We start from the raw sequence: 25,133 nt of genomic DNA on the forward strand, positions 1-25,133 counted from the left end.
TTAAGTCTGGCAAGGATTTATTAGGAAGCTTATTAGTCACAGTGAATAAAAGCCATGAAAAGAAGAACTCAGATCTCCAAATTCTGGCATTGGACTTACAACACTAGTTAGAAGCTAATAAACATTAAGGAAGTTCCAAGGGAAATCTTAACTAAGTCTCAACCTTACCGACCAGATTACCCACACACACAGAAATGATCCCCATGCTTTCCCCAGACTGCTTAGCTAGGCAGTGGAAAAGACCTTCTCCCCAAGCTTAAGCTATCACGCATCAGCAGGAGACTCCTGACCTTCTAGCTATAACCACAGGACACATGTGCGTGACAGACAACTCCAAGCTGGGCAACTTGACAAGAATGCTGAACAATGAGAGGGGAAAGGAGCAAGCAGGAACAAGTGTTTTAGTTGGAGACCCTCCTGATGGCTACTATTAACACAATCCTGAGGCGTCAGAAAGTTTCCTATAACCCACAAAGTTTCGTTTAAAAAAAACAAAACAAAACAAAAATACAAGTCACACAACAATCCTGCCACAAAGCAACATGACACTTGGAATCACATGGCCACACTGACTGGAAAAGCAAACGTTATCCATGACTGCCAGATGCTACCCAGCCCAAGACCCAATTTTCGCAGCGCCCTAGAGAACAACGATGGTCCCCTGGCACCTACACAACCCTCCCAGTGGTGTCGTATCTTCCGTAGGCCAGGTTTCTGCAGCAAGCCCCAAAGACAAAGCTTGGCAGAGGCTGTGGCAGCCAACTCTCTGTGGAGCCTCATCCCTTTGTCCTTCCCAACAGGTAGTCATACGTCTTCACTGACACAGCACCTCTATGGGAGCCTTGGCCAGCCCTTAGGAAATAAAGTGTGTCTGTGGGGTAACCTGATGGACCCTATGGTCTGCTGGGTTGGCAGATGCTTCATAATTGCAGATGGTCACCTCGTGTCGGCGAAGCTGCAAGAAAATTGAGGCTGGGTCAGCCAGCCATTAGAAGAACTGTCCTTTCCCACACCACACACATTGCAGTAGTCCTTATTCAGGTTCATTTCTAAGGGTCATCATTTAATATCGCCTGATTTTAATACTTAGAAGTCATCATCTAATATCTCCCAATTTTGATACTTTTTAACTTCAGAAAGCTGCAAAGATCATTATCAATGATTCACCCTGTAACTCTGAAGATTCAGTCTCCTACTATAATGGGGGTACCATGCGAACAGGAACCTGTCTATTGTATTATCTTATCCCTGGTGCATGAATAGAAAAGATTATCAAAAATACTCAACGAAAGCATTTGAAAGGAAAAAACTGTGAATATAAATGACAATTTCAGGCTGGGCATGGAGGCTCACGCCTGTAATCCCAACACTTTGGGAGGCTGAGACAGGCAGATCACCTGAGGTCAGGAGTTCGAGACCAGCCTGGCCAACATGGCAAAACCCCGTCTCTACTAAAAATACAAAAAATTAGCCAGGCGTGGCAGCAGGCACCTGTAATCCCAGCTACTCGGGGGGCGCTGAGGCAGGAGAATCACTTGAACCCAGGATGCAGAGGTCGCAATGAGCTAAGATATATTTAAAAAAAAAAAAAAATATATATATATATATATATATATAAAATATATATATTTAAGGGGGTTGAAAATAACAGTTTCAACCCCCTTAAAAATACCTGTAGTTTGTCAAATGAGACGAAAAGTTCATACTGATAAAACCAAGAAAAATAACAAACTGGGAGTAATTGTGACACTTGTTTTTTTCCCTTCCGCTCCCATCACCACAGTGGGCAGATACGTAGACATGAGGGCACAACCTTTCCAACCCCATCTTACCTCAGTCCACTCTCCTCTCAGGCCAATATAAAAGACCTTTGTCGTATCTGCTCCGAAGTTTTTTGAAATATGAATTGAGAGATGATAGACATTTGAAAAACGAGAAATTCTAGGGGATGACAGGAATAGGGAAAGAAGGTATGAATTATAGTTCAATGAGTATCTCACCACCATGTAAAACAATAATTCAGCTCCAGCTTGTAAAAGCCAGGCAAAGTCAGAGCTCCTGAGTCCTTCCTTCTCCTTTGGACAGGCAATTAATTCAATGACCATTTACTGAGCACCTGCCAGATCCTGTCCAAGACAGTAGGGATAAACACTGCTCCTGCCCTCAAGGAACAGGAATGAGAAATGCTGCATAACCCAGCAGGGATTCTAAAGCACATTTAGTGTTAACCTAAACTAATGGGAGATACATCTTTCCTAAAACCACCCTAGGAGTTCATTCAGATCTGCCAATTGCTTACAAGTTAACAAGTCTGTGGCTTGCACTGAAATCTCTGCCAAAAATTGACCAAGCCAAAGATCCAGTCTCCCCCACTGTTTTAACTCATTTCCAATGCTAAGAGAGCAGGAGACTGGCCACAAACAAATGGCAAGCCCTATAAGAAGCCACAGAGAATAGAAGACAGGCCCAATGCTTACTTTGTAGCATACTCTAATTCTCCTGTAAGATCCCGGTTCAGACTAAAGGTCTGATCTGGCTCCCTTTCTGTATCATCAAAGGACATCTGTGGAATATTCTTGTACCTGAGAAAGGAAAAGAAAGAAAAGTCAAGAAATGTGCATTATCATATGTTTCAGGTTTTCAAAACTTTCTACTGACTGCTTAAATGGTTTTGGTTCTATCAACAGGAGACTGAATTTGGGGGTCAAATTTTAGAAATAACATTTTATACAAGTATCTCCAAATATTTTTTCTTTCTTTCTTTCTTTCTTTTTTTAGACAGAGTCTCACTGTGTCACCTAGGCTGGAGTGCAATGGTGCAATCTCAGCTCACTGCAACCTCCACCTCCCAGGTTCAAGTGATTCTCATACCTCAGCCTCCTGAGTAGCTGGGACTACAGGTGTATGTCACCACGCCCAGCTAATTTTGATACGTTTAGTAAAGACACGGTTTCGCCATGTTGGCAATGCTAGTCTATAACTCCCAACCTCAGGTGATTTGCCCACGTCGGTCTCCCAAAGTGCTGGAATTACAGGCATGAGCCACTGCGCCCAGCCTACAAATATCTTTAATCCAACAAAAAAAGAGCTGAGATCTGCAACATAACCCCATGGCATCTTTGAGTGGGTTAATATCACATGAGAAGCAATACACAAAGAGACGGCTCAAACTAGGTCACATGCAGCAAATGCATGGAGAAAATAAACAACTCAGCACATTCAGACCAAACTGAGGATGTTATTAAATAAAACAGCTTACTCATGGGAAAAATACATACTTTGGCAGAAACATATTACACACAGTTAAGAGATAAAAGATCAGGTAACCCAATGCTCAATCATTTTGTGTCCAAAAATTACGCCATACACTCAGTCACCTTACAGTTCTTAAAAAATTTGTAACATGGGGATTTCCATTTTGAAAGAGCACAAAAGACTGCAATCTCACATCTAAACCGCTAGAGAGGGTGCAGTGAGCCGAGATCACACCACTGCACTACAGCCAGGATGACAGTGAGACTCCGTCTCAAAATAAATAAAAAGTAAACTGCTAGAAAAGAAAATGTTTTCAAAGAGTAATCTAAAAAGTAGCTGTCTCTATAACCCACAAATTCCCAAAGACTAAGCCACATGTCCCCACCAATTCCAGGGTGTTTTATTAACACACCCACACAGAAGAGGCCTCGATATTAGTTGGAGCAAAATCATGTAATTTAAGAAAGCAAATGTTTACTTCAAAGTTTTTCTAAGAATGATGCACCACAGAATAATAATAATAGTGAACATTTATAAGCGGCATAATGAGAAGCAGTATAGCACTGTAGTTAAAAATCTAGAGCTAGACTTTCTGGGATTCAAGCCTGGCTCTGTCACTTACCAGCTGAGTAAATTTGGACACCTGATTTAACCTCTGTTTCCTCATCTGTAAAATGGGAATAATAATAGTACATATTCCACACAGTTGGTATGGAGATGAAATTGTATCAATTCTAAGTAATGCATATATTAAACACACTTTACTATGGAAAAGGTCCAACTTACATAAAAGCAGAGAGAACATAATGAATCTCCACATACTTTTCACTCATCTTCAATGATCAACATTTTGTAGATTTTGCCTATATCAGCCCGATTTTGTTTAAGCTCAGTATTTTAAAGCAATCCCAGACACAGCATTTCACCTATAAATATTCCAATATGGGCCAGGCGCGGTGGCTCATGCCTGTAATTCCAGCACCTTGGGAGGCGGAGGCAGCTGGATCACTTGAGGTCAGGAGTTCGAGAGCTGCCTGGTCAACACAGCAAAACCCTGTCGATACTAAAACTAAAAAAAAAAAATTAGCCAGGCATGGTGGTGTGTGCCTGTAATCCCAGCTATTCAGGAGGCTGAGGCAAGAGAATCGCTTGACCCCAAGAGGCTGAGGTTGCAGTGAGTTAAGATTGGGCCACTGCACTCCAACCTAGGCAACAGAGCAGAACTCTATCTTAAAAAAAAAAAAAAATATATATATATATATATATATATATATATATATATATATATAAATAAAATATATACCGTTAAAAAGGGCTTTTAGGCCAGGCACGGTGGTTCCCTTGAGGCCAGGAGTTCTCGAGACCAGCCTGGCCAACATGGCGAAACCCCATCTCTGTAAAAAATACAAAAATTAGCCAGGTTTGGTGGCAGGCATCTGTAATCCCAGCTCCTTGGGAGGCTGAGGCAGAAGAATCACTTGAACCTGGGAGGCAGAGGTTGCAGTGAGCCAAGATTGCACCACTGCACTCTAGCCTGGGCAGAAGTGAGACTTCATCTCAAAAAAAAAAAAAAAAAAAAAAAGGCAGGGGTGGGGGAAGGACGGGGGCTTTAAAAAAATACATGTATGTGGCTGGGCGCCATGGCTCATGCCTGTAATTCCCAGCACTTTGGGAGGCTGAGGTGGGCAGATCATGAGGTCAGGAGATCAAGACCATCCTCGCTAACATCGTGAAACCCCATCTCTACTAAAAAATACAAAAAATTAGCCAGGCGTGGTGGCCGGCGCCTGTAGTCCCAGCTACACAGGAGGCTGAGGTGGGAGAATGGCGTGAACCCAGGAGGCAGAGCTTGCAGTGAGCCGAGATGACACCACTGCACTCCAATCTGGGCGACAGAGACTCTGTCTCCAAACAAACAAACAAAATATATGTAATACCATTTTACAATAATTGACAACATCAACAGATAACAAAATGAACAGCAATTCTTTTTAATGTTTTTTAGGCTGGGTGCAGTGGCTCACTCCTATAATCTCAGCACACTGGGAGGCTGAGGTGGGCAGACTGTTTGATCCCAGGAGTTCAAGACCAGCCTGGGCAACATGGCAAAACCCCATTTCTGCAAAAAAATACATAAATTAGCTGGGCATGTCGGCACATGTCTGTATTCCCAGCTGCCTGGGAGGCTGCGGTGAGAGGATTGCTTGAGCTGAGGAGGTAGAGGCTGCAGTGAGCTATGATTGCACCACTGCACTCCAGCCTAGGTGACAAAGTGAGGCCCTATCTCAAAATATATAAATAAATAATATATTTTTAAGCCTTGTTCTGTTGCCCAGGCTAGGGTACAATATAAGATCTTATGATCTTAATTCACCATAACCTTTAATTCCTAAGCTCAACTGATCCTTTGGCCTCGGCCTCCCCAAAGTGCTAGGATTGAGGCACGAGCCACTGTGCCCAGCCCAATGGTAATTTTTTTTTTTTCCTTTTGAGACAGAGTCTTGCCGTTGCACATGCTGGAGTGCAGTAGCGTGATCTCAGCTCACTGCAACCTCTGCCTCCTGGGTTCAAGTGATTCTCCTGCCTCAGCCTCACTAGTAGCTGGGATTACAGGTGCCTGCCACTATGTCCGGCTAATTTTTGTGTTTTTAGTAGAGACAGGGTTTCACCATGTTGGCCAGGCTGGTTTTGAACTCCTGACCTCAGGTGCTCTCCCTGTCACGGCTTCCCAAAGTGCTGGGATTATAGGCGTGAGCCACTGCGCCTGGCTGAATGGTAATTCTTTAGTAACACGTAACACCTCATCTGTGTTCAAACTTCCCTGATTTAATACTCTCAATCTAACTTTTCTGGATGTGTCCATGGCATGTCATAGTTAAATAGCATTTTTTTCTGTATTAACTGTATATAATATAATGGTACATTTTACAATCAATAACATCTTACATTTGATAAAGTATAATACATGTAGTGTGCTTAGAACTGAGCGCTGTGTATTTGTACCTGTTCACCCAAAATCGGGCACTTACTGTGTTCCAGACCTAATCTAAGCTCTTTACATGTTTCATCTCATTTAAGCCTCTCCACAATCTTATAAGTTATATATGCACTGTTACCATTCCCATGTTAGATATGAGAAAATCCAGGCATAAAAGATAAGGTCTCAAAGTCATGAAGGTAGCAAGTGGTACAGCCATTATTTGAACCCAGTTTACTCCAGATCCCACACTCTAAATCACAATGCAGCATGGATGTCTAATATTCTCAGGTCAGTCCATCATCTTCCAAGTAAATGAGTCTCCAAAAGCATCAAAGGTATTATTTCCTTAAAATGATTAAACACATGTATTTGCTTCCAAATTAATGTTTCTAATACTCAACTACAATATATCTTAAATCTCTCTAAAGTCCTTTAATCAATTTTTCAGATGAATTTTTTTTTTTTTTTTTTTGGAGACAGTCTCGCTCTGTTGTCCAGGCTGGAGTACAGTGGTGCAATCTTGGCTCACTGCAACCTGCACCTCCACGGTTCAAGTGATTTTCATGCTTCAGCCTCTCCAGTAGCTAGGATTAGAGGCCTGTGCCACCGTGCCCAGCTAATTTTTGTATTTTTAGTAGAGACAGGGTTTCGCCATGTTGACCAGGCTGATCTTGAACTCCTGGCCTCAAGTGATCCGCCTGCCTCAGCCTCCCAAAGTGCTGGGATTTGAATTTTTTTTTTTTTTTTTTTTTGAGATGGAGTCTTGCTGTCACCCAGACTGGCGTGCAGTGGGGTGATCTTGGCTCACTGCAACCTCTGCCACCTGGGTTCAAGCGATTCTCCTGCCTCAGCCTCCTGAGTAGCTGGGATTACAGGCGTGTGCCACCACGCCCAGCTAATTTTTGTATTTTTAGTAGAGATGGGGTTTCAGCAACTTGGCCGGGCTGGTCTTGAACTCCTGACCTTGTGATCCACCCGTCTCAGCCTCCCAAAGTGCTGGGATTACAGGCGTGAGCCACCATGCCCAGCCTCTAGGATTTTAAGTTTTTATTTATTTGTTTTTATTACTACTTTTGCGATGGGGTCTCATTCTGTCATCCAGGCTGGAGTGCAGTGGAGAGATCTCAGTTCACTGCAACCTCTGCCTCCCAGGTTCAAGCAATTCTCCTGCCTCACCCTCCCTAGTAGCTGGGATTACAGGTGTGCACCACCAGGCCCGGCTAATTTTTTTATTTTTAGTAGAGACGGGGTCTCACCAGGTTGGCCAGGCTGGTCTTGAACCTCAAGTGATCTGCCCACCTCAGCCTCCCAAAGTGCTGGGATTACAGGTGTGAGTCACCGTGCCTGACCTATATGTCATCTTTTATTGGTTTTGTGGGAAAAGTTACTGCACTCAGCCTGAACTTTTTAAATGTAAAGTTCTTCTTGTATGTTTCTCCAGCAGTCAAAAAGCAGTTTTCCCTTTCTTTTAGGAAGGCTGTTCTGGAATAAGGTAAGTTGTCAAAAAGGGTACTAAGTCTGTTGGCAAAAGATTCAGTGTTGCAAGAAGTATACACAACTTTGCTAACTAAATGCCACACAAACTCAAGTGGAGTAATTCCACATCAACAAAACACATAAGATCATTACTGTATGAAACAGCAAGGAAAAATGTTGAAGCTAACCCCAAGAATAGAATCCATAAAGATCACATGAGATCCGCAGCTAGTTATTAAGAAAACTGCAAAGTCATCAACAAATGACATTTACACAACGCTCTCTGAATGAATCGTGTCATAGTATGCACTTTGAAATATGAGACAAGCTGTTGGGCCTAAAGATGCTTAATCTAAGAAAGTCATTAATTCAGGAAGAAATATGTGTAGTCCAATGCAGAATGAGAACAGGGCCAAGATATTTTAAAAGGGGAAATATTAAACCCGGTAAGAAGAAAAATGATACTATTCTGGAATAAAATGTTACCAGAGGAGCTCCTTGAGGGCCTAAGCTTTTGCCACTTACAGTCTCATCTCAGAGGGGTGTGAGTCATCGTCCTCTCCCATTATAATGATGCCTTTGAGCTTGACATTGCCCGTAAATCTGCCAGAATGCAAAAGAGAAGGTTGTCAACCTGGGTTTGAATACCTGTTTAGTTGTGTGACCCTGGGCAAGACCCTTCCCCTGTATGGGCTTCAGTTTACTCATCTGTCAACTTGTACTAGATAATTTCTAAGATCCTGTCCACCTCTAGCATTCTACAGTTCTAAGAAATTTACCTCAATTTCTCAGTTATTGTTCAACAACTACATCTGTTTCCAGTCTGCACCAAGAAAGCTATGATGCCTTCCTCCTCAAACCCACTAAATTAATTTATCCCATTTCAAGAAGCAAATGTGTGCTCTTGACACCAGTGAATGAATCCATCTGAGGAGGCAACTGGGTACAGCTTATTTAGCCTGAGGTAGGCACCAAGGAGATACTTACGGAATATTAAACAGAAGCTCTTCATCTGCATCACTTTCAACAAACTGGAGGGGATGGGGAGGGAGGAGGAGAAAGCAACAAATATTTGCTGAGAGCCTACAATTTCAGGCATCTCCCACCCTGTTCTACAACTGGGGTGCAATGGGAATAGTCACTCTCCCTTGGTTTTCCAAGACTTATTAACTTGAAGCTAATCAGTCTTATCCAGTGTCCTAACAGCCACAGGTCATCCAACTGGAAGGTGCTTAATAAAAAGCCCATGAATGAATTTCCAGGGTCGAAGAGCCTTCTGAAGTGTGAACTGAAAGGCAGGTGCTTACGTGCATTTTTCTGAGAAGGTCCATTGTTTTCAAATAGATAGCAAGGGGGTCTGCGACCCCACAATATAAAGAACCTTTGCTTTATATGGGAAACACCTTTCATCTCCCTAGGCTCTTCTTCACCAGGTAATACGATGAGGCAGCCATTAGCACCAATGGTCCAACGGCCCTCACGGCCATCCTCTCTAACCCACACAGCCGTAGAAGAGCGTTAGGCTGCGTAGCTTGACAAAACCGTCCCCGTTCCCTCCCGGCCTCAGTTTCCCTATATGCAAAATGGGGAGACTCAACGCTGCTCGCCTCCCAAAGAGCTGGCAGGAGACAGGCACGGAAAAGCGATTGGCAACCAGGCTGTCGTTATTTTTAACATCAGGAATGAGTAGACCGACGGCCCGAGGCCAAACGCGCACCCCGCCCCGCCCGCCCCAAGCCCCAGGCGGCCCACCTTGGAGCGGTCGGTCCGCTCCTCCCACGGCTTGAAGACGCCGCGGCCGCTGCCCTCGCGGCTCTCGTTAAGGCACTGCAGCCGCTCCAGGTCGATGCGCAGGTACAGGCCATAGGCCAGGCCGCGCTGCTCGGGCGGCTCCTCCCGTTCGGCGGCGCAGCGGCAGCCGCCCCCGCCGTGGCTGTGACCGTGCGACATGGCGACACCGCCACCTGCGCGTCCTCTCGGCCCCGCCGCCACTCGCGCCCGGCTCTGCTCAGACTAGCTCCGCGCCGCTTAGCTCCGGCCGCCAAGCGCGCCGCGCCCGCCGCGTCGTAAAAGGCGCCGCTGGGCGGCGCATGCGCCCAGGGAGAAGGCGGGGCGGAGTCGGGCGGAACTGACGTTGGACTCGCGCCTCCCGGGTGCCAGAGTTCGTGTAGACTCCGGTCCTGGATCTGTATGCTGCTGCTGCTCTCCCAGCTTCCCAGGTGTGGAAACTGAAGGACCGAGAGATTAAACGGGTGTGCTGAGTAAACTCATAGGCTGAGATTCGAATTCTCCTCCCCCAACGAGGCTGGAGCCTGTGCTCTCTTCCTTGATCACCACGTTTCTTTGCGAGCTGATGGAGGAAAGCGTGAGAAATGATAAGGCCCTGGAGACGGAGACCGCGAGCTTATCGCTGTCTCACATGCGCACGCTTAGGCGTTTGAGAGCTCACAGGCCCACTTGCATAACCACTTTCTTGATAGCGGGGTTACAGCTTGAGAGCACGGGGCTTTGTGCACGGCCAGACCTAGAGACTAGTCCTGGGTCTGCTACTGGCCGTTGTGACACCTGAAGTCATTTCCCCTATTCTGAGACTCCGTTTCCTCGTCTGTAAGGTGGAAAGAATAGTATCTGTTTCATAGGATCACAGTGAGTATTAAATGAAATAATGCAATTAAAGAACTCAGCAGGCCGGGCGCGGTGGCTCACGCCTGTAATCCCAGCACTTTGGGAGGCCGAGGCGGGCGGATCACGAGGTCAAGAGATGGAGACCATCCTAGCCAACATGGTGAAACCCCGTCTCTACTAAAAATACAAAAATTAGCCAGGCGTGGTGGCGCGAGCGTGTAGTCCCAGCTACTCGGGAGGCTGAAGTAGCAGAATCGCTTGAACCCGGGAGGCAGAGGTTGCAGTTGAGCCGAGATCGCGCCACTGCACTCCAGCCTGGCGACAGAGCAAGACTCCGTCTCAAAAAGAAAAAAGTACTCAGCAAATGGCTGACACATGATAGGCATTCAGTACCCGATGGTTATTACGGTCAAATCCAACCCCAGCCACTTACTGGCTGCGTGGCCTTGGGCAACTGACTTGATCTCTAAGACCCAGTTTACCCCCTGTGAAGTGAAGGGATTCCTCCCCCATGTGATACTTCAGAGTACTTTTTTCAAACAGCTGGTGTTGGCCTGTCAATAGGTTTTAAAATCCGTTTATAGAAAATTGTGATCAACATTAAAAAAAAAAGAATACAAAACAAAACAAACCAATGTGTCACACATTTCAAGTCTCAATTGGTGAAACTTTTGTTTCAGTTTTGAGTTTGTATTCAGGCACAATATGATGTGTTTTTCATATTGTGGGTTGAGATCAAAATAATTAAAAAAACACTGTTTAGAGGTGAAATAATCTTGTTTTCAGGATAGAATGTTTTCCTACTCCCTGGTGGGGAAAAGACAGGATACAGAAAGAGTTATGGGATACCCTGACTACTCTCTTCCCTTCACATCTGGCTCTGGAGTGCTCAGTGGGGCTGGTGAAGTAGAGACCAAAATATCCATATTTTCAAGTTCTGTTCAGAAATATTTTTGGGGCCACGTGCATTGCTTTATGCCTGTAATCTCAGCACTTTTGGGAGGCCAAGGTGGGAGGATCACTTGAGCCCAGGAGTTTGAGATTAGCCTGGGCGACATAGGGAGACCCTATCTTTACAAAAATAATAAAAAATACTAGCCCGACATGGTGGCTCATGCCTGTGGTTCCAGCTATTTGGGAGGCTGAAGTGGAAGGATCTCCTGAGCCTGGGAGGGTGAGGCTGCAGTGAGCCGTCATCATGCCACTGCACTCCAGCCTGGGTGACAGAGCAAGACTGTCTCAAAAAAATAAAAACAAAAATATTTTGATGTCCTACTTTAGTTACTTGTGCAATAAGCAAGCTTGGTTCTGGTTCAAAATAGCTCAGTGCCATAAATTATTCCTGCTTTTAGGTCAGTTTCAGGTAAGGGACCTGGAATGTGGCAAACATAATAAATGTTTACTTGGCTGATACACTTGGTAGCCTTTCTTTGGAAAGACTGTCCTATTTTTTTTTTTTTTTTTTTGAGACGGAGTCTCGCTCCGTCTCCCAGGCTGGAGTACAGTGGCCAGATCTCAGCTCACTGCAAGCTCCGCCTCCCGGGTTTCCGCCATTCTCCTGCCTCAGCCTCCCGAGTAGCTGGGACTACAGGTGCCCGCCACCTCGCCTGGCTAGTTTTTTGTATTTTTTAGTAGAGACAGGGTTTCACCGTGTTAGCCAAGATGGTCTCGATCTCCTGACCTCGTGATCCGCCCCTCTCGGCCTCCCAAAGTGCTGGGATTACAGGCTTGAGCCACCGCGCCCGGCCAAGACTATCCTATTGAAGGACCAACCCAAGCCTTACCCAGGAGATCTACTCATTTTGACTTTTTCCCTGTTACCTTCATTAATGATTTATGTGAACACTGTGTGCTAAGCACATTATGTAGTTCATCTCAATTAATTATCACATGAACTTTAAGAGCTAGGTACAGCCAGGAATGGTGGCTCACACCTGTAACACTCAGGGAGGCCGGGGAAGGTAGATCACTTGAGGTCAGGAGTTTGAGACCAGCCTGGCCAACATGGTGAAACCCTGTCTCTACTAAAAATACAAAAATTAGCCAGGCGTTGTAGCACGTGCCTGTAATCCCAGCTACTCGGGAGGCTGAGGCAGGAGAATCGCTTGAACCCAGGAGGCAGAGGTTGCAGTGAGCCGAGATTGCACCATTGTACTCCAGCCTGAGCGACACAGCGTAACTCCTTCTCAAAAAAAAAAAAAAAAAAGAAGAAAAGCTAGGTACTATTACCTACTATTATCTCCAATTTGAAGATGAGGAAAACTGAGGCTGAAAGAGGTAAATTAACTTGCCTGAGACCAGGTAAAGTTAGGAGGTAACCAGGCTTTGAACACATCCTGTAGTGTTCTTGTAACACACCAATAGTTTCCTGGTTAAGGTGGGGAGGTTGAGGCAGGAAGTGCACACAAAGTAAATATGCCGTATCAATTAGCTTATGCTGTGTAACAAATCACCCGAAAACTTTGATAGCTTTAAAAAACAAACATTGATTAATTCTCATGATCCTGTGGATTAGCTTTTCTGAGCCAGTTCAGCTTGGGTTGGAAAGTTTGGGATGGTCTCACTCTCGTCTGTTTGATGCTGGCTGATAGCTGGGATGACGGGACCACGTGTCTTCAGCAGACAAGCCTAGCTAAATTACATGGTGATAATTGCAGAGTTCCCAGGAGCAAGAGAGGGCAAGACTCAATTGCACAAGCATTTTTTTTTTTTTTTTTTGAGATAGAGTCTCACTCTCACCCAGTCTGGAGTGCAGTGGCATAATCTCAGCTCACTGCAATCTCCGCCTTCTGGGTTCAAGCAATTCTCCTGCCTCAGCCTTCCAAATAGCTGGGATTACAGGTGCCTGCCACCATGCCTGGCTAATTTTTGTATTTTTAGTAGAGACGGGGTTTCACCATGTTGGGCAGGCTGGTCTTGAACTCCTGACCTCAGGTGATTCGCCTACCTCGACCTCCCAAAGTGCTGGGATTACAGGCGTGAGCCACGGTGCCCTGCCTGCACAAGCGCTTTTTAAGCCTTACTTCTGTAATCTTTCTATAATGACCCATCAGCCAAATCCAAATTCTAGAGTAGAGAGCTAGACTGTAGACTTCACCTCTTGATTGGAAGAACTACAAAATACTGTGGCTCCTCCCCTCCCAATAGGTCTGTATTAGTTGTCTTTTGTTGTGTAACAAATTATTCCCAAACTTAATGGCTTAAAACTGTAGCAGGACAAGCTGCAGACAACCTCTCAGATACCGGGTTAAAGAAGGAAGAGACTTTACTTGGCCAGGAGCGTCGGTAGACTTGTGTCTCAAGAACCAAGCTCTCCGAAGAAAAAGTTCCTGGCCCTTTTAAGGGCTTACAACTCTAAGGGGGTCCACATGAAAGGGTTGTGATAGATTGAGCAAGTGATCTATAGGTAACACATGTGGTTACAGTGGCGGGGCGGGGGGGGCGGGGGGTGCAGTTATCTTTAACCTCAGGCCTGGTCAGTGGCGTCCAGTTGGTCTTGCCACTGACTTCATTCCTGTTGTTTTTCAGCTTTTACTTCTTCTTTGTCTTCAGAGACAGTAAGAGAAATAGCCTCTCCCCTCAAAACAATAATTAACATTTATCATCTCACAGTTTCTGTGAGTTAGGAATTTGAGAGCGTCCTAGCTGGGTGGTTCTGGTTTGGGGTCTCTCATGAGACTGAAATCATGTGAAGGCTTGGCCAGGGCTGGAGGAGCCCCGGCTGGCAAGTTTGTGCAAGCTGTTGGCAGGAGGCCCCAGTTCCTTACCACATGGACCTCTCTGTAGTACTGTTTGAGTGTCCTCATGATACAGCAGCTGGTTTTCAGCAGGGCAAGTGATCTAAGAGCAACGTAGAAACCACCAATGTCTTTTATGACCTAGCCTCAGAAGTCCCGCATTGTCAATTGCAACATCCCATGGTTTCACAGGTCAGCCATATTCAGTGTGCGCGGGAACTTTGTAAAAGTGCAGATACCAGGAGGTAGAAATCATCAGGGGCCACCTTAGTGGCTGGCTACCGTGCTGCCATACATGTTAAATGGCACTGAAAATGGCTTTATTCTACTGGTTTAATTAGCAGTTTGGCTGTGGATAGAATTCTTTCGTAATTGTGAAGATATTGCTCTGGTTTTTTTCTGACTTTGATAAACACAGTGCTGTTCTGACTCCTGATTCTTTGTATGGGTTTTTCCCCCACCCCAACCCTGTTTTCTGGAAGCGTTTGAGATCTTCTCTTGGTATTCTAGAATGTGATGATTTTCGTTGTGCTTTGATGTAGCTCTTTTGCCATTCATTGTGCTGGATACCTGAGGGAACTTTTCAGTTTAGAACCCCGGGAACAGAGTGTGAGCATGCAGGTTAGGACCTCTGCGTGCATGGACACAAGGCCCTGCCAGGCAAACAGATTTAGAGATATGAAGAGAAGGGGGCAGGGCTGGGGTTCTGTTCTCTGCCTCCCACCACCTTCTAGTACAGAACTCTGAGAGGCCCAAAATTGTGAATGTGGTCTTCCAAGTCATTGTGAAGGTTTATTTATCAACATAGCAGAATAAATTGTCTTTTATTTAATAGTTCATTAGGATCATTTACAACTTTTAAAGTATGCATTCAGCTGTATTCTTGCCCCTGTCCTGCAAGTATGAGGTTTGGCCTGCTAGGCAAATTGCTTAACCTCTCTAGGTCTCAGATTTTTTTCTTTTTTCTTATTTTTTTTTTTTCTAGGCCTCAGATTTGTCTTACATAAAATGGGAATAATAAGAGTTCCCGTGTTGTGGAGTGTTATGACAGTAATGTGAAATAACACATGAAAGTGTTTGGTATAACATCTGGTCCACAGGGAAAGGCTATTACTGTAACCACCCCCCTCCCCCGCCCCCTGACTCGGTTTTGCTTTCTGTGGTTTCAGTTACATGCAGTCAAACCACTGTCCAAAAATATTAAATGGACAATTTCAGAAATAAACTATCTGTAAGTTTTAAATTGCACGCTGTTCTGAGTAGCGTGATGAAGTCTTGTGCTGTCCCGCTCTGTCCACCTGGGGGACCTGAATCGTCCCTTTGTCTTGTGTCTCCATGCTGTATACACTCCCTGTTCATTAGTCACTTAGTAAGTGCCCTGTTCATTATCAGATCGACTGCCGTGGTATGCAAAGCTTGTGTTCAAGTCACCCTTATTTGACTTAATAATGGCCCCAAAGTGCAAGAGTAGTGATGCTAGCAATTTGGATATGCCAAAGAGAAGCCACAAAATTCTTTCTTTAAATGAAAAAGGTAAAAGTTCTCAACTTAATAAGGAAAGAAAAAAGAAAGTATGCTGAGGTCGCTAAGATCTGTGGTAAGAACGAATCTTCTATCTGTGAAATTATGAAGAAGGAAAAAAAATACCTGCTAGTTTTGCTGCCACACATGAAACTGCGAAAGTTATGACCACAGTGCGTGATAACTGTATTACATCATATTGCTATAATTGTTCTATCTTATTATTAGTTGTTAATCTCTTATTGTGCCTAATTTATAAATTAAACAATCATAGATATGTATGTATAGAAAAAAACATAGTACTGTATATATAGAGTTCAGTACTATTCAGTCATCCCCTGGGGGTCTTGGAACATGTCTCCCACAGATAAGGAGGGACTGCGGATAATCCCCAGTTTATGATGGTTCGACCTATGGCTTTGTGACTTTACAGTGGTACAAAAGTGATAAGAATTCAGCGTGCTCCTCGACAAGTGGACGAGCATCTACTGTGCTTTCACAGAGGCTGTCGTTGCCAGCAGCAAGACTGTCAGCTCAGCGCCCCCGTCTGGTTAGATAGGAAACTGCAGTTGCTAAGGGAGCTGGGTTTGGAAGGAGCCGGCCAGGGTTGCATGGTGGCTTAGCTGTGATTTGGGAGGAATGCCTTGTGCCTCTGCTTATTGTCTCCTCTCTTGCACTTCTATGTTGCAGGAATCTCTGAGGACAAATGGGAATTCTCACTGATTTCTAGGACTACCCTGGGGCAGGTAAGAAAAGCATCCAAGTTTTTTCTTTTCCCATTGCTCCATTTATAAACCTTTTTTTTTTTTTTGGAGATAAGGTCTCCCTCTTCCACGCAGGCTGGAGTGCAGTGGCACAATCTTGGCTCACTGCAACCTCTGCCTCCTGGGCAAAACCGGTCCTCCCACTTCAGCCTCCTGAGTAGCTGGGATTACAGGTGCATGCCACCATCCCAGGTAATTTTTGTATTTTTTGTAGAGATGGGGTTTCATCACATTGCCTAGGCTGGTCTCAAAATCCCGGACTCAAGTGATCTGCTGGCCTCAGCCTCCCAAACTGCTGTAGGCCTGAACGACCACCCCTGGCTGTAAACGTTTTCTTAGCTCAAGGATTGCTGAATTTATATCCATTTTCTTCTCCTCTCTCTCAGTTGGGTCTGTGAAATGATACTGTTAACTGTTTTCTGTTACTTTCAATGTTTCTTTGTGGCAAACTGAGGGCATAGTAATACTGTAGCAGCTAACAACCACTAATGTTGTTTTTTAATCTTCCTAATTGCAGTTGTTTTATTATTAGCTTCATTTTATAGATGAGAAAACTGGGCACAGAGAGGCTGAGTTACTTGCTCAAGTTCATACAGGCAGTCAGTAGTAGAGCTAGGATTTGAACCTGGCGGTCAGCCTCCAGAGTTCATGTTATTTTTATTTATTTATTTTTTTGAGACAAGGTCTTGCTCTGCCACCCAGACTGGAGTACAGTGTCGTGATCTCAGCTCACTGCAGCCTTGACACCCCCGGGCTTAGTGATCCTCCTGCCTCAGTCTCTTGAGTAGCTGGGACTACAGGCACACATCACCATGCCTGGCTAATTTTTGTATATTTTGTAGAGACGGAGTTTTCCCGTATTGACGAGGCTGGTCTCAAACTTCTGGGATCAAAGGATGCGCCCATGTTAGCCTCCAAAAATGCCGGGATTATAGGTGTGAGCTGCCGAGTCCATGTTCTTAACCGCACTGAACCTCCTCCAAATATTATTTAACATTTATGATTTACGATGTGCCAGGCTGAGACCCCAGAGCTTAGGCTCTTCTCCACCATGCTGCACTTACCAGCTGTGCTACCTTGGACAAGTCATTTTCCTCAGCGCTTAGGTTATGACAATAACTGTTTACTAGATGCCCACTCCGTGATTGGCACCTGGCCTAATCCATCATCATCACCATCCTGGCTAACGTGTCCTGAGCACTTTCTGTGTGCCAGGCACTGTTCTAAACATTTTAACACTGCAAGGTTGATTTGTTGTCCCTTTTTTTTTTTTTCTTTGAGATGGAGTCTCACTCTGTTGCCCAGGCTGGAGTGTAGTGGCATAATCTCAGCTCACTGCAACCTCCACCTCCTGGGTTCAAGCAATTCTTCTGCCTCAACCTCCTGAGTAGCTGGGACTACAGGCGCACACCACCACACCTGACTAATTTTTTTTTTTTTTTTTTTTTTGAGATGGAGTCTCACTCTGTCACCCAGGCTGCAGTGCAGTGGCACGATCTTGGCTCACTGCAAGCTCCGCCTCCTAGGTTCATGCCATTCTCCTGCCTCAACCTCCTGAGTAGCTGGGACCACAGGCGCCAACCACCACACCTGGCTAATTTTTTGTATTTTTAGTAGAGATGGGGTTTCACCATGTTAGCCAGGATAGTCTCGATCTCCTGACCTCATGATCTACCTGCCTTGGCCTCCCAAAGTGCTGGGATTACAGGCGTAAGCCACCATGCCCAACTTTTTTTTTTTTGGAGACAGCATCTTACTGTCACCTAGGCTGGAGTGCAGCAGTATAATCTCGGCTCACTGTGACCTCCACCTCCCAGGTTCAAGCGATTCTCCTGCCTCATCCTCCTGAGTAGTTGGGATTACAGGCGCACACCACCACCACGCCTGGCTAATTTTTGTATTTTTAATAAAGACAGCATTTCACCATGATCGTCAGGCTGGTCTCAAACTCCTGACCTTGTGATCCGCCTTCCTTGGCCTCCCAAAGTGCTGGGATTACAGGCGTGAGCCACTGCGTCCAGCCTAATTTTTGTATTTTTAGTAGAGATGGGGTTTCACCATATTGGCCAGGCTGGTCTCGAGCTCCTGACCTCGTAATCCACCCGCCTCAGCCTCCCAAAGTGCTGGGATTACAGGTGTGAGCCACTGCGCCCAGCCTATTTTCCTCATTTTTAGAGAAAGAAACTGAGAAAGAGATTAAGTGACATGCTCAAGGCCACACGGCTAGGAAGTATGGGGTTTGAAGCCAAGTCTGACGTCTGACTCCACAGCCTGTGCCCTTAGCTGCCCTTCTCCGAGCCTTGTGGATACCTAGAGCCCAGGCTGTCATGATTGCTTTTGGAGATTTTTTTTATTTTTGTTTTTGTTTTGGTCAGCATACATTTTTTTCTGGATTTTTATTTTTTTCCAATAAGTTTTGGGGGAACAGGTGGTGTTTGGTTATATGAATCAGTTCTTTAGTGGTGATTTCCGAGGTTTGGGTACATCCAACCTTTGGAGTCTTTAATGCTGTTAGCAAATATTCCCAATTCTCTGCATCCAGGAACACGGATGGATTGTGCTTCCTTGACCCCATGAATTTAGGTGCAGCCGATGCAATATGATGGCAACAATAGATGTCACTTCTAGATATGACTTACAGTTCTATCAATATTATAATTAATATTATATTTTTATTATTATAATTAATGTTAATAATATATTAATATTCTCCACTTGCCTCGAAAATCTTACAAGCTTGGAAATGGCACCTCCCTTAGCCTGGGCCCCTGAGTGAGGATGACATACAGCAGATCCCTATCAGACCGACAATGGACAGGCAGTGAGACCTCTCTGTTGTTGCAAGCCACTGAGATTTGGGGGTTGTTGCTGCAACAGAACTATGTTCAAGGCTTCTCAATCTTGGCCCCATTTACATTTTCGACCAGATAATTCTTTGTTGCGGGAGGGGCGCTGCCTTGTGCATTGTAGCATGGATAGCAGCATCCCTGGCCTCTGCCCACTAGATGCCCATAGCTCCCCAACAACAGCCAAAAGCAAAATGTCTCCAGACGTTGCCAAGTGTCATACTGGGGACAAAGTCACCTCTAGTTGAGAACTACTGCCTAGCCTATTCCTTTTTCCCCTTTTTCTTTTTTGAGACACGTCTCACTTTGTCACCCAGGCTGGAGCGCAGTGGGCAATCTCAGCTCACTGTAACCTTTGCTTCCCAGGTTCAAGTGATTTTCCCACCTCAGCCTCCCAAGTAGCTGGGACTGCAGGCACACGCCACCACACCTGGCTAATTTTTGCATATTTTGGTAGAGACGGGGTTTCACCATGTTGGCAGGCTGGTCTCAAACTCCTGACCTCAAGTGATCCACCTGCCTCAGCCTCCAAAGTTCTGGGATTACAGGCATGAGCCACCGCACCTGGCCGGCCTTTTTCTTTTTCTTTTTTTTTTTTTTTTTTTGAGACGGAGTCTAGCTCTGTCGCCCAGGCTGGAGTGCAGTGGCACAATCTCGGCTCACTGCAAGCTCCGCCTCCCGGGTTCACGCCATTCTCCTGCCTCAGCCTCCCAAGTAGCTGGGACTACAGGCGCCTGCCACCGCGCCCGGCTAATTTTTTCTATTTTTTGTAGAGACGGGGTTTCACCATGGTCTCGATCTCCTGACCTTGTGATCCGCCTGCCTCGGCCTCCCAAAGTGCTGGGATTACAGGCGTGAGCCACCGCGCCCGGCCAGGCCTTTTTCTTTAAATCCAGAAGAGGTGGCAACACTGGGCCCTGTCTTCCACCTGGAAGCAATAAAGTGGAGCTGTGTGGATAGCTCTCATTTTCTTTCTGTTCCCATCACTGCCTGCTGTCACATACCAAACCCCCGGTATTGGAGTTTGTGGCCCTAAGGAGAAATTAGGTGGTCTTCCTTTTTAGTGGTTGTTTAGGAGCTACTGTTTAAGAGACCTGAAAAAATAAGAATAGGGCCCCAGAACAGAAAAGTCAAACTGTCTGGGGAAGCAGGCGCTAAGATTTCAGTTATCAGCAAGGACTTGTTGACCTCAAAATAGTTCTTAGCTTGTGACCCTTTTATTTCATTCCACATTTAGAGGGAAAGAAGGAAGGACACTAAAATGTGGGCTCCCCCTCTGTCATTGCATCCTTATAAGAATTCCTGCGGAGTGCCATAATTTCCATTTTACCAGTGAGGAAACTGAGGCTCAGAGAGGTGTGGGAGTGGTGGAGGCAGGATTTGAACCTGGGTCTCATTCCGAAGGTCATGCCTGCTTTTTCCACTACACTAGGCATTCCCAAACCAGGCCACTCATTGAGTTCATTGGGGGAGGAAGGCCTACAAAAGAGTACCTGTGTCCAGATCCTACCTTTTACCTATTCAACCATATTTCTCCAGTAGGGCCCAAAAACCTGTACTCAGTTATTTGATAACTGTCTCCCTACGTAAGATGAAAGCTTCATGAGGGCAAGGGCCATGTCTCTTTTTTTTTGAGATGGACTTTCGCTCTTGTTGCCGAGACTGGAGTGCAATGGCACAATCTCGGCTTACCGCAACCTCCACCTCCTGGGTTCAAGCAATTCTCCTGCCTCAGCCTTCCAAGTAGCTGGGATTACAGGTATCCACCACCACGCCCAGCTAATTTTGTATTTTTAGTAGAGACGGGGTTTCTCCATGTTGGTCAGGCTGGTCTCGAACTCCCAGCCTCAGGTCATGCATCTGCCTGGACCTCCCAAAGTGTCGGGATTACAGGTGTGAGTCACCGCTCCCCCGGCCTTTTTTTTTCTTCTTCTTTTTTGAGACAGGGTCTTGCTCTTTCACCCAGGCTGGTGCACAATGGTACGATCTTGGCTCACTGCAGCCTCAACCTCCCCGAGTTCAAGCAATCCTCCCACCTCAGCCTCCTGAGTAGCTAGAACTACAGGCGCATGCCACCACGTTCAATTAATATATATGTGTGTGTGTGTGTGTGTATGTATATATATATATATTTTTTTGAGACAGAGCCTCACTGTGTCACCCAGGCTGGAGTGCAGTGGCGCTATCTTGGCTCACTGCAAGCTCTGCCTCCCGGGTTCACACCATTCTCCTGCCTCAACCTCCCGAGTAGCTGGGACTACAGGCGCCCGCCACCACGCCCGGCTAATTTTTTTTTTTTTTTTTTTTGGTGTTTTTAGTAGAGACGGGGTTTCACTGTGTTAGCCAGGATGGTCTCAATCTCCTGACCTCGTGATCCACCCGCCTCAGCCTCCCAAAGTGCTGGGATTACAGGCGTGAGCCACTGCGCCTGGCCCTAATATTTTATTTTATTTTATTTTTATTTTATTTTATTTTGAGATGGAGTTTCACTCTTTGTTGCCCAGGCTGGAATACAATGGTGTGATCTTGGCTCACCACAACCTCCACCTCCCAGGTTCAAGCTATTCTCCTGCTTCAGCCTCCCAAGTAGCTGGGATTACAGGCATATGCCACCACACCTGGCTAATTTTGTATTTTTAGTAGAGACAGGGTTTCTTCATGTTTGTCAGGCTGGTCTTGATCTGCCAACCTCAAGTGATCCACCCACCTCAGCCTCCCAAAGTGCTAGGATTACAGGTGTGAGCCACCGCGCCTGGCCTAATATTTTATTTTTTAGAGACGAGATCTCACTATGTTGCCTAGGCTAGTTTTGACCTCCTGGACTCAAGCAATCTCCCACCTTGGCCTCCCAGAATGCTGGGATTACAGCTGTGAGCCACTGTCCCCAGCCTGCCATGTCTGACTTAGTCAGTGACACAGAGTGGGAGGCAATGCAAGCATTTGCTTAAAACTAAATCAACAAGCTTCCTAGTCCTGACCTAGGGACCTGCTGTGAAGAGCTATTCCACTGTGGCAAATTCTCTGGAGCAGTTCTCAAACTTCAGTGTACATTTTAAGATTGCCTAGTGTCAGCCAGGCACGCTGGCTCATGACTGTAATCCCAGCATTTTGGGAGGCAGAGGCGGGTGGATCATTTGAGGTCAGGAGTTCAAGACCAGACTGGCCAACATGGTGAAACCCTGTCTCTACTAAAAATATAAAAATTAGTCGGGTCGTAGTGACGCATGCCTATAATCTCAGCTACTTGGGAGGCCAAGGCAAGAGAATCGCTTGAGCCTGAGAGGCGGAGGTTGGAGTGAGCTGAGATCACGCCACTGCACTCCAGTCTGGGGAACAGAGCAAGACTCGATCTCAAAAAAAAAAAAAATTGCTTAGTGTCAGGCTGGGCACAGTGGCTCATGCCTGTAATCCCAGCACTTTGGGAGGCCAAGGCAGATGGATCACCTGAGGTCAGGAGTTCAAGACCAGCCTGGCCAACATGGTGAAACCCATCTCTACTAAAAATACAAAAGTTGGTGGTGCACGCCTATAGTCCCAGCTACTCGGGAGGCTGAGGCAGGAGAATCACATGAACCTGGGAGGCAGAGGTTGCAGTGAGCCAAGAGCGATCGAGCTACTGCATTCCAGCCTGGGTGACAGAGTGAGACTTCACCTCAAAAAAAAAAAAAAAAAAATTGCATAGTGTCTCAGTCAGTTCAGGCTACTATAACAACTTACCACAGACTGGGTGGCTTAGGCAACATTTACTTCTCACAGTTCGAGGCTGGAAGTCCAAGATCAAGGCGCTGGCCAATTCTGTGTCTGGTCAGGGCCCTCTTCCTGGTTTGCAGACTGCCATCTTCTCATTTCCTCACGTGGTGGAGAACAAGGAGCAAGAACAAACTCTCATTTCTCTTATGAGGGAGAATCCTATTCATGAAGCCTCTACCCACGTGACCTAATTACCTCCAAAGGCCCACCTCCTAATACTGTCACACTGGGGCTTAGGATTTCAGCATAGGGATTTTGGAGGGGGCACAAACATTTAGTCCATAACACTTGAGTTGTATCTTTTTAAATGCATATTCTGAGGCCCCAACCCAAGACTTGTGCTTCAGAAACAGATACAGTGATGTAAAATGTTGATGGCTGGAACTTTCCTTAGTCTTTGAAAAGAGACGAGACCATAGACATCATAGAGAAGTTCAGGGGGCTGGGCAAGGTGCCTCATGCCTGTAATCCCTGCACTTTGGGAGGCCAAGGCAGACTGATTGAGCTGAAGAGACCAGCCTGGGCAACATGGCAAAACCCCATCTCTTCCAAAAAAATACCAAAAAATTACCTGGGAGTGGCGGTGCACATCTGTAGTCACAGCTACTTGGGAGGCTGAGGTGGGAGGAACACTTGAGCCTGGGAGGTTGAGGCTGCAGTGAGCCAAGATCCCACTGCTGCACTCCAGCCTGGGTGACAGAGTGAGACAGTCTCAAAAAGAAAAAAAGAGCAAGAGAAAGAAGTCCAGGGGCCTCTGAAGACAAACTGTTTCACCATTTGGCAAATAACCAGAAAGAGATGAAAGTGGATGAGAAACCCTGTGATGGGGGCATCTGTCAAGCTGATAAGCCAGGTAGGATTCTGCTGGGCATCAGTTACATGAAGCAGACAAAATATCTCATTCTTAGAAATGGCTGTTGAATTTGAGGAAAAGAATTTTTAGGTTGGGCACCATGGCTCACACCTGTAATCCCAGCGCTTTGGGAGGCCAAAACGGGCGGATGGCTTGAGGTTGGGAGTTCGAGACCAGCCTGGCCAACATGGTGAAACCCTGTCTCTGCTAAAAATACAAAAATTAGCTGGGCATGGTGGCACATGTTTGTAATCCCAGCTACTCGGGAGGCTGAGGCTGCAGTGAGTCCAGATCGTGCCACTGCACACCAGCCTGGACAACGAAGTGAGACTCTGTCTCAAAAAAAAACCCAGAAATGACTGTGGCCTTGGCTCAGGCGTCTTTTGTTTTGGAGGTCGGCTTTGCTTCAGAGACCAAATTGGGTATGTGTGTCAGTGTGTGAGATGGTAAATGTGACTGAGAGCATGTGTTCTGGAATCAGGCCAATACATAGCACCACTGCTCACTGATTCTGTGACCTTAAGCAAGTTCTTTCTCTCTCTGTACTTCAGTTTTCTCATTTTCATTAAAACAATTTTTAAAAATTTATTTCTACAGATAGTATGATGATTTAAGTTCTCATTTTTATTTTTCAGTTCCCTGGATTTACCAGGATTAAGTTGTCATTTTTAAAATGGGGCCATGACTGTTTACCTCACAGGATCATTGTGATAACAGAGGCAGTGTACACAAGGAGGAATGGTGGCACCTAGTAGGTGCATAATCAATAAAGTCAGTTACTCCTCCCCAACTGTAAGTGTCAGAGTCTATTACTCCATATCCTAAGGTCTAATACAGGTCCTGGCTCAGCAAATGTTTAATTAATCGATAAAGGACGGATTTGTATATTTGATGGAATCCACTTGCTGTATGCAGGGTTGAAGCCAAACCGCGGTGGCTCCATTAGCAAGTGCTAAAGCTCCTGCAGCTCAGCCAGAGCCACCACAGCAGGTTCTCATTAAGTCCTTGCTGGCACGACTTTCCTGCATTCCTGTTCCTTCTGTTCTCATTAGAACGCCTGTGTAAGCTGAGACCTACTGGGCCCTCACAGCCCCTGGAAACTGAAAGATAGAGTGGCACAAACCTTGCAGTCAGAGAATCACGGTGTTAAATCCTTCCTTTTGCCACTTTATTAGCTATGCAATTTGGTCATGTTAATTTCACTCCTCCCCTGCGACACCCCCGCCCTTTTTTTTTTTTTTTTGGGGTCTTGCTCTGTCGCCCATGCTGGAGTGCAGTGGCAATCATGGCTCAACCTCCTGGGCTCAAACCATCCTCCCACCTCAG

The 25,133-nt window shown here is 45.8% G+C and overlaps 1 protein-coding gene and 1 long non-coding RNA gene across 2 annotated transcripts; one reads left to right on the forward strand and one right to left on the reverse strand.

Annotated features, from left to right (window-relative positions):
• Window positions 1-9,768, reverse strand: PITHD1 (PITH domain containing 1). The gene is made up of 6 exons (XM_007980071.3): window positions 9,464-9,768; window positions 8,699-8,742; window positions 8,237-8,314; window positions 2,478-2,582; window positions 1,833-1,941; window positions 1-955 (listed from the first exon to the last, which is right to left on the reverse strand). Exons 1-6 carry the CDS (start codon window positions 9,659-9,661, stop codon window positions 854-856), a joined length of 636 nt encoding a protein of 211 aa, XP_007978262.1. The 5' UTR covers window positions 9,662-9,768; the 3' UTR covers window positions 1-853.
• Window positions 9,769-9,839: 71 nt separating this feature from the next.
• LOC103225391 (uncharacterized) lies at window positions 9,840-24,597 on the forward strand. The gene is made up of 3 exons (XR_494456.3): window positions 9,840-9,930; window positions 16,285-16,340; window positions 24,443-24,597. It is a non-coding gene; the product is annotated as an uncharacterized lncRNA (long non-coding RNA).
• Window positions 24,598-25,133: the final 536 nt, after the last annotated feature.

This window comes from Chlorocebus sabaeus, chromosome 20 (genome assembly GCF_047675955.1).
Source record: "Chlorocebus sabaeus isolate Y175 chromosome 20, mChlSab1.0.hap1, whole genome shotgun sequence".
NCBI classification, from domain to species: Eukaryota; Metazoa; Chordata; class Mammalia; order Primates; family Cercopithecidae; genus Chlorocebus; species Chlorocebus sabaeus.

Coding starts and splice junctions, on each gene's coding strand:
- PITHD1 (XM_007980071.3), bottom strand. CDS start 9,661: ATGTCGCACGGTCACAGCCACGGCGGGGGCGGCTGCCGCTGCGCCGCC. Junction 8,743..9,463: donor AGCGGACCGACCGCTCCAAG/GTGGGCCGCCTG, acceptor CATCCCCTCCAG/TTTGTTGAAAGTGATGCAGA. Junction 2,583..8,236: donor CACCCCTCTGAGATGAGACT/GTAAGTGGCAAA, acceptor TTCCTTTCTCAG/GTACAAGAATATTCCACAGA.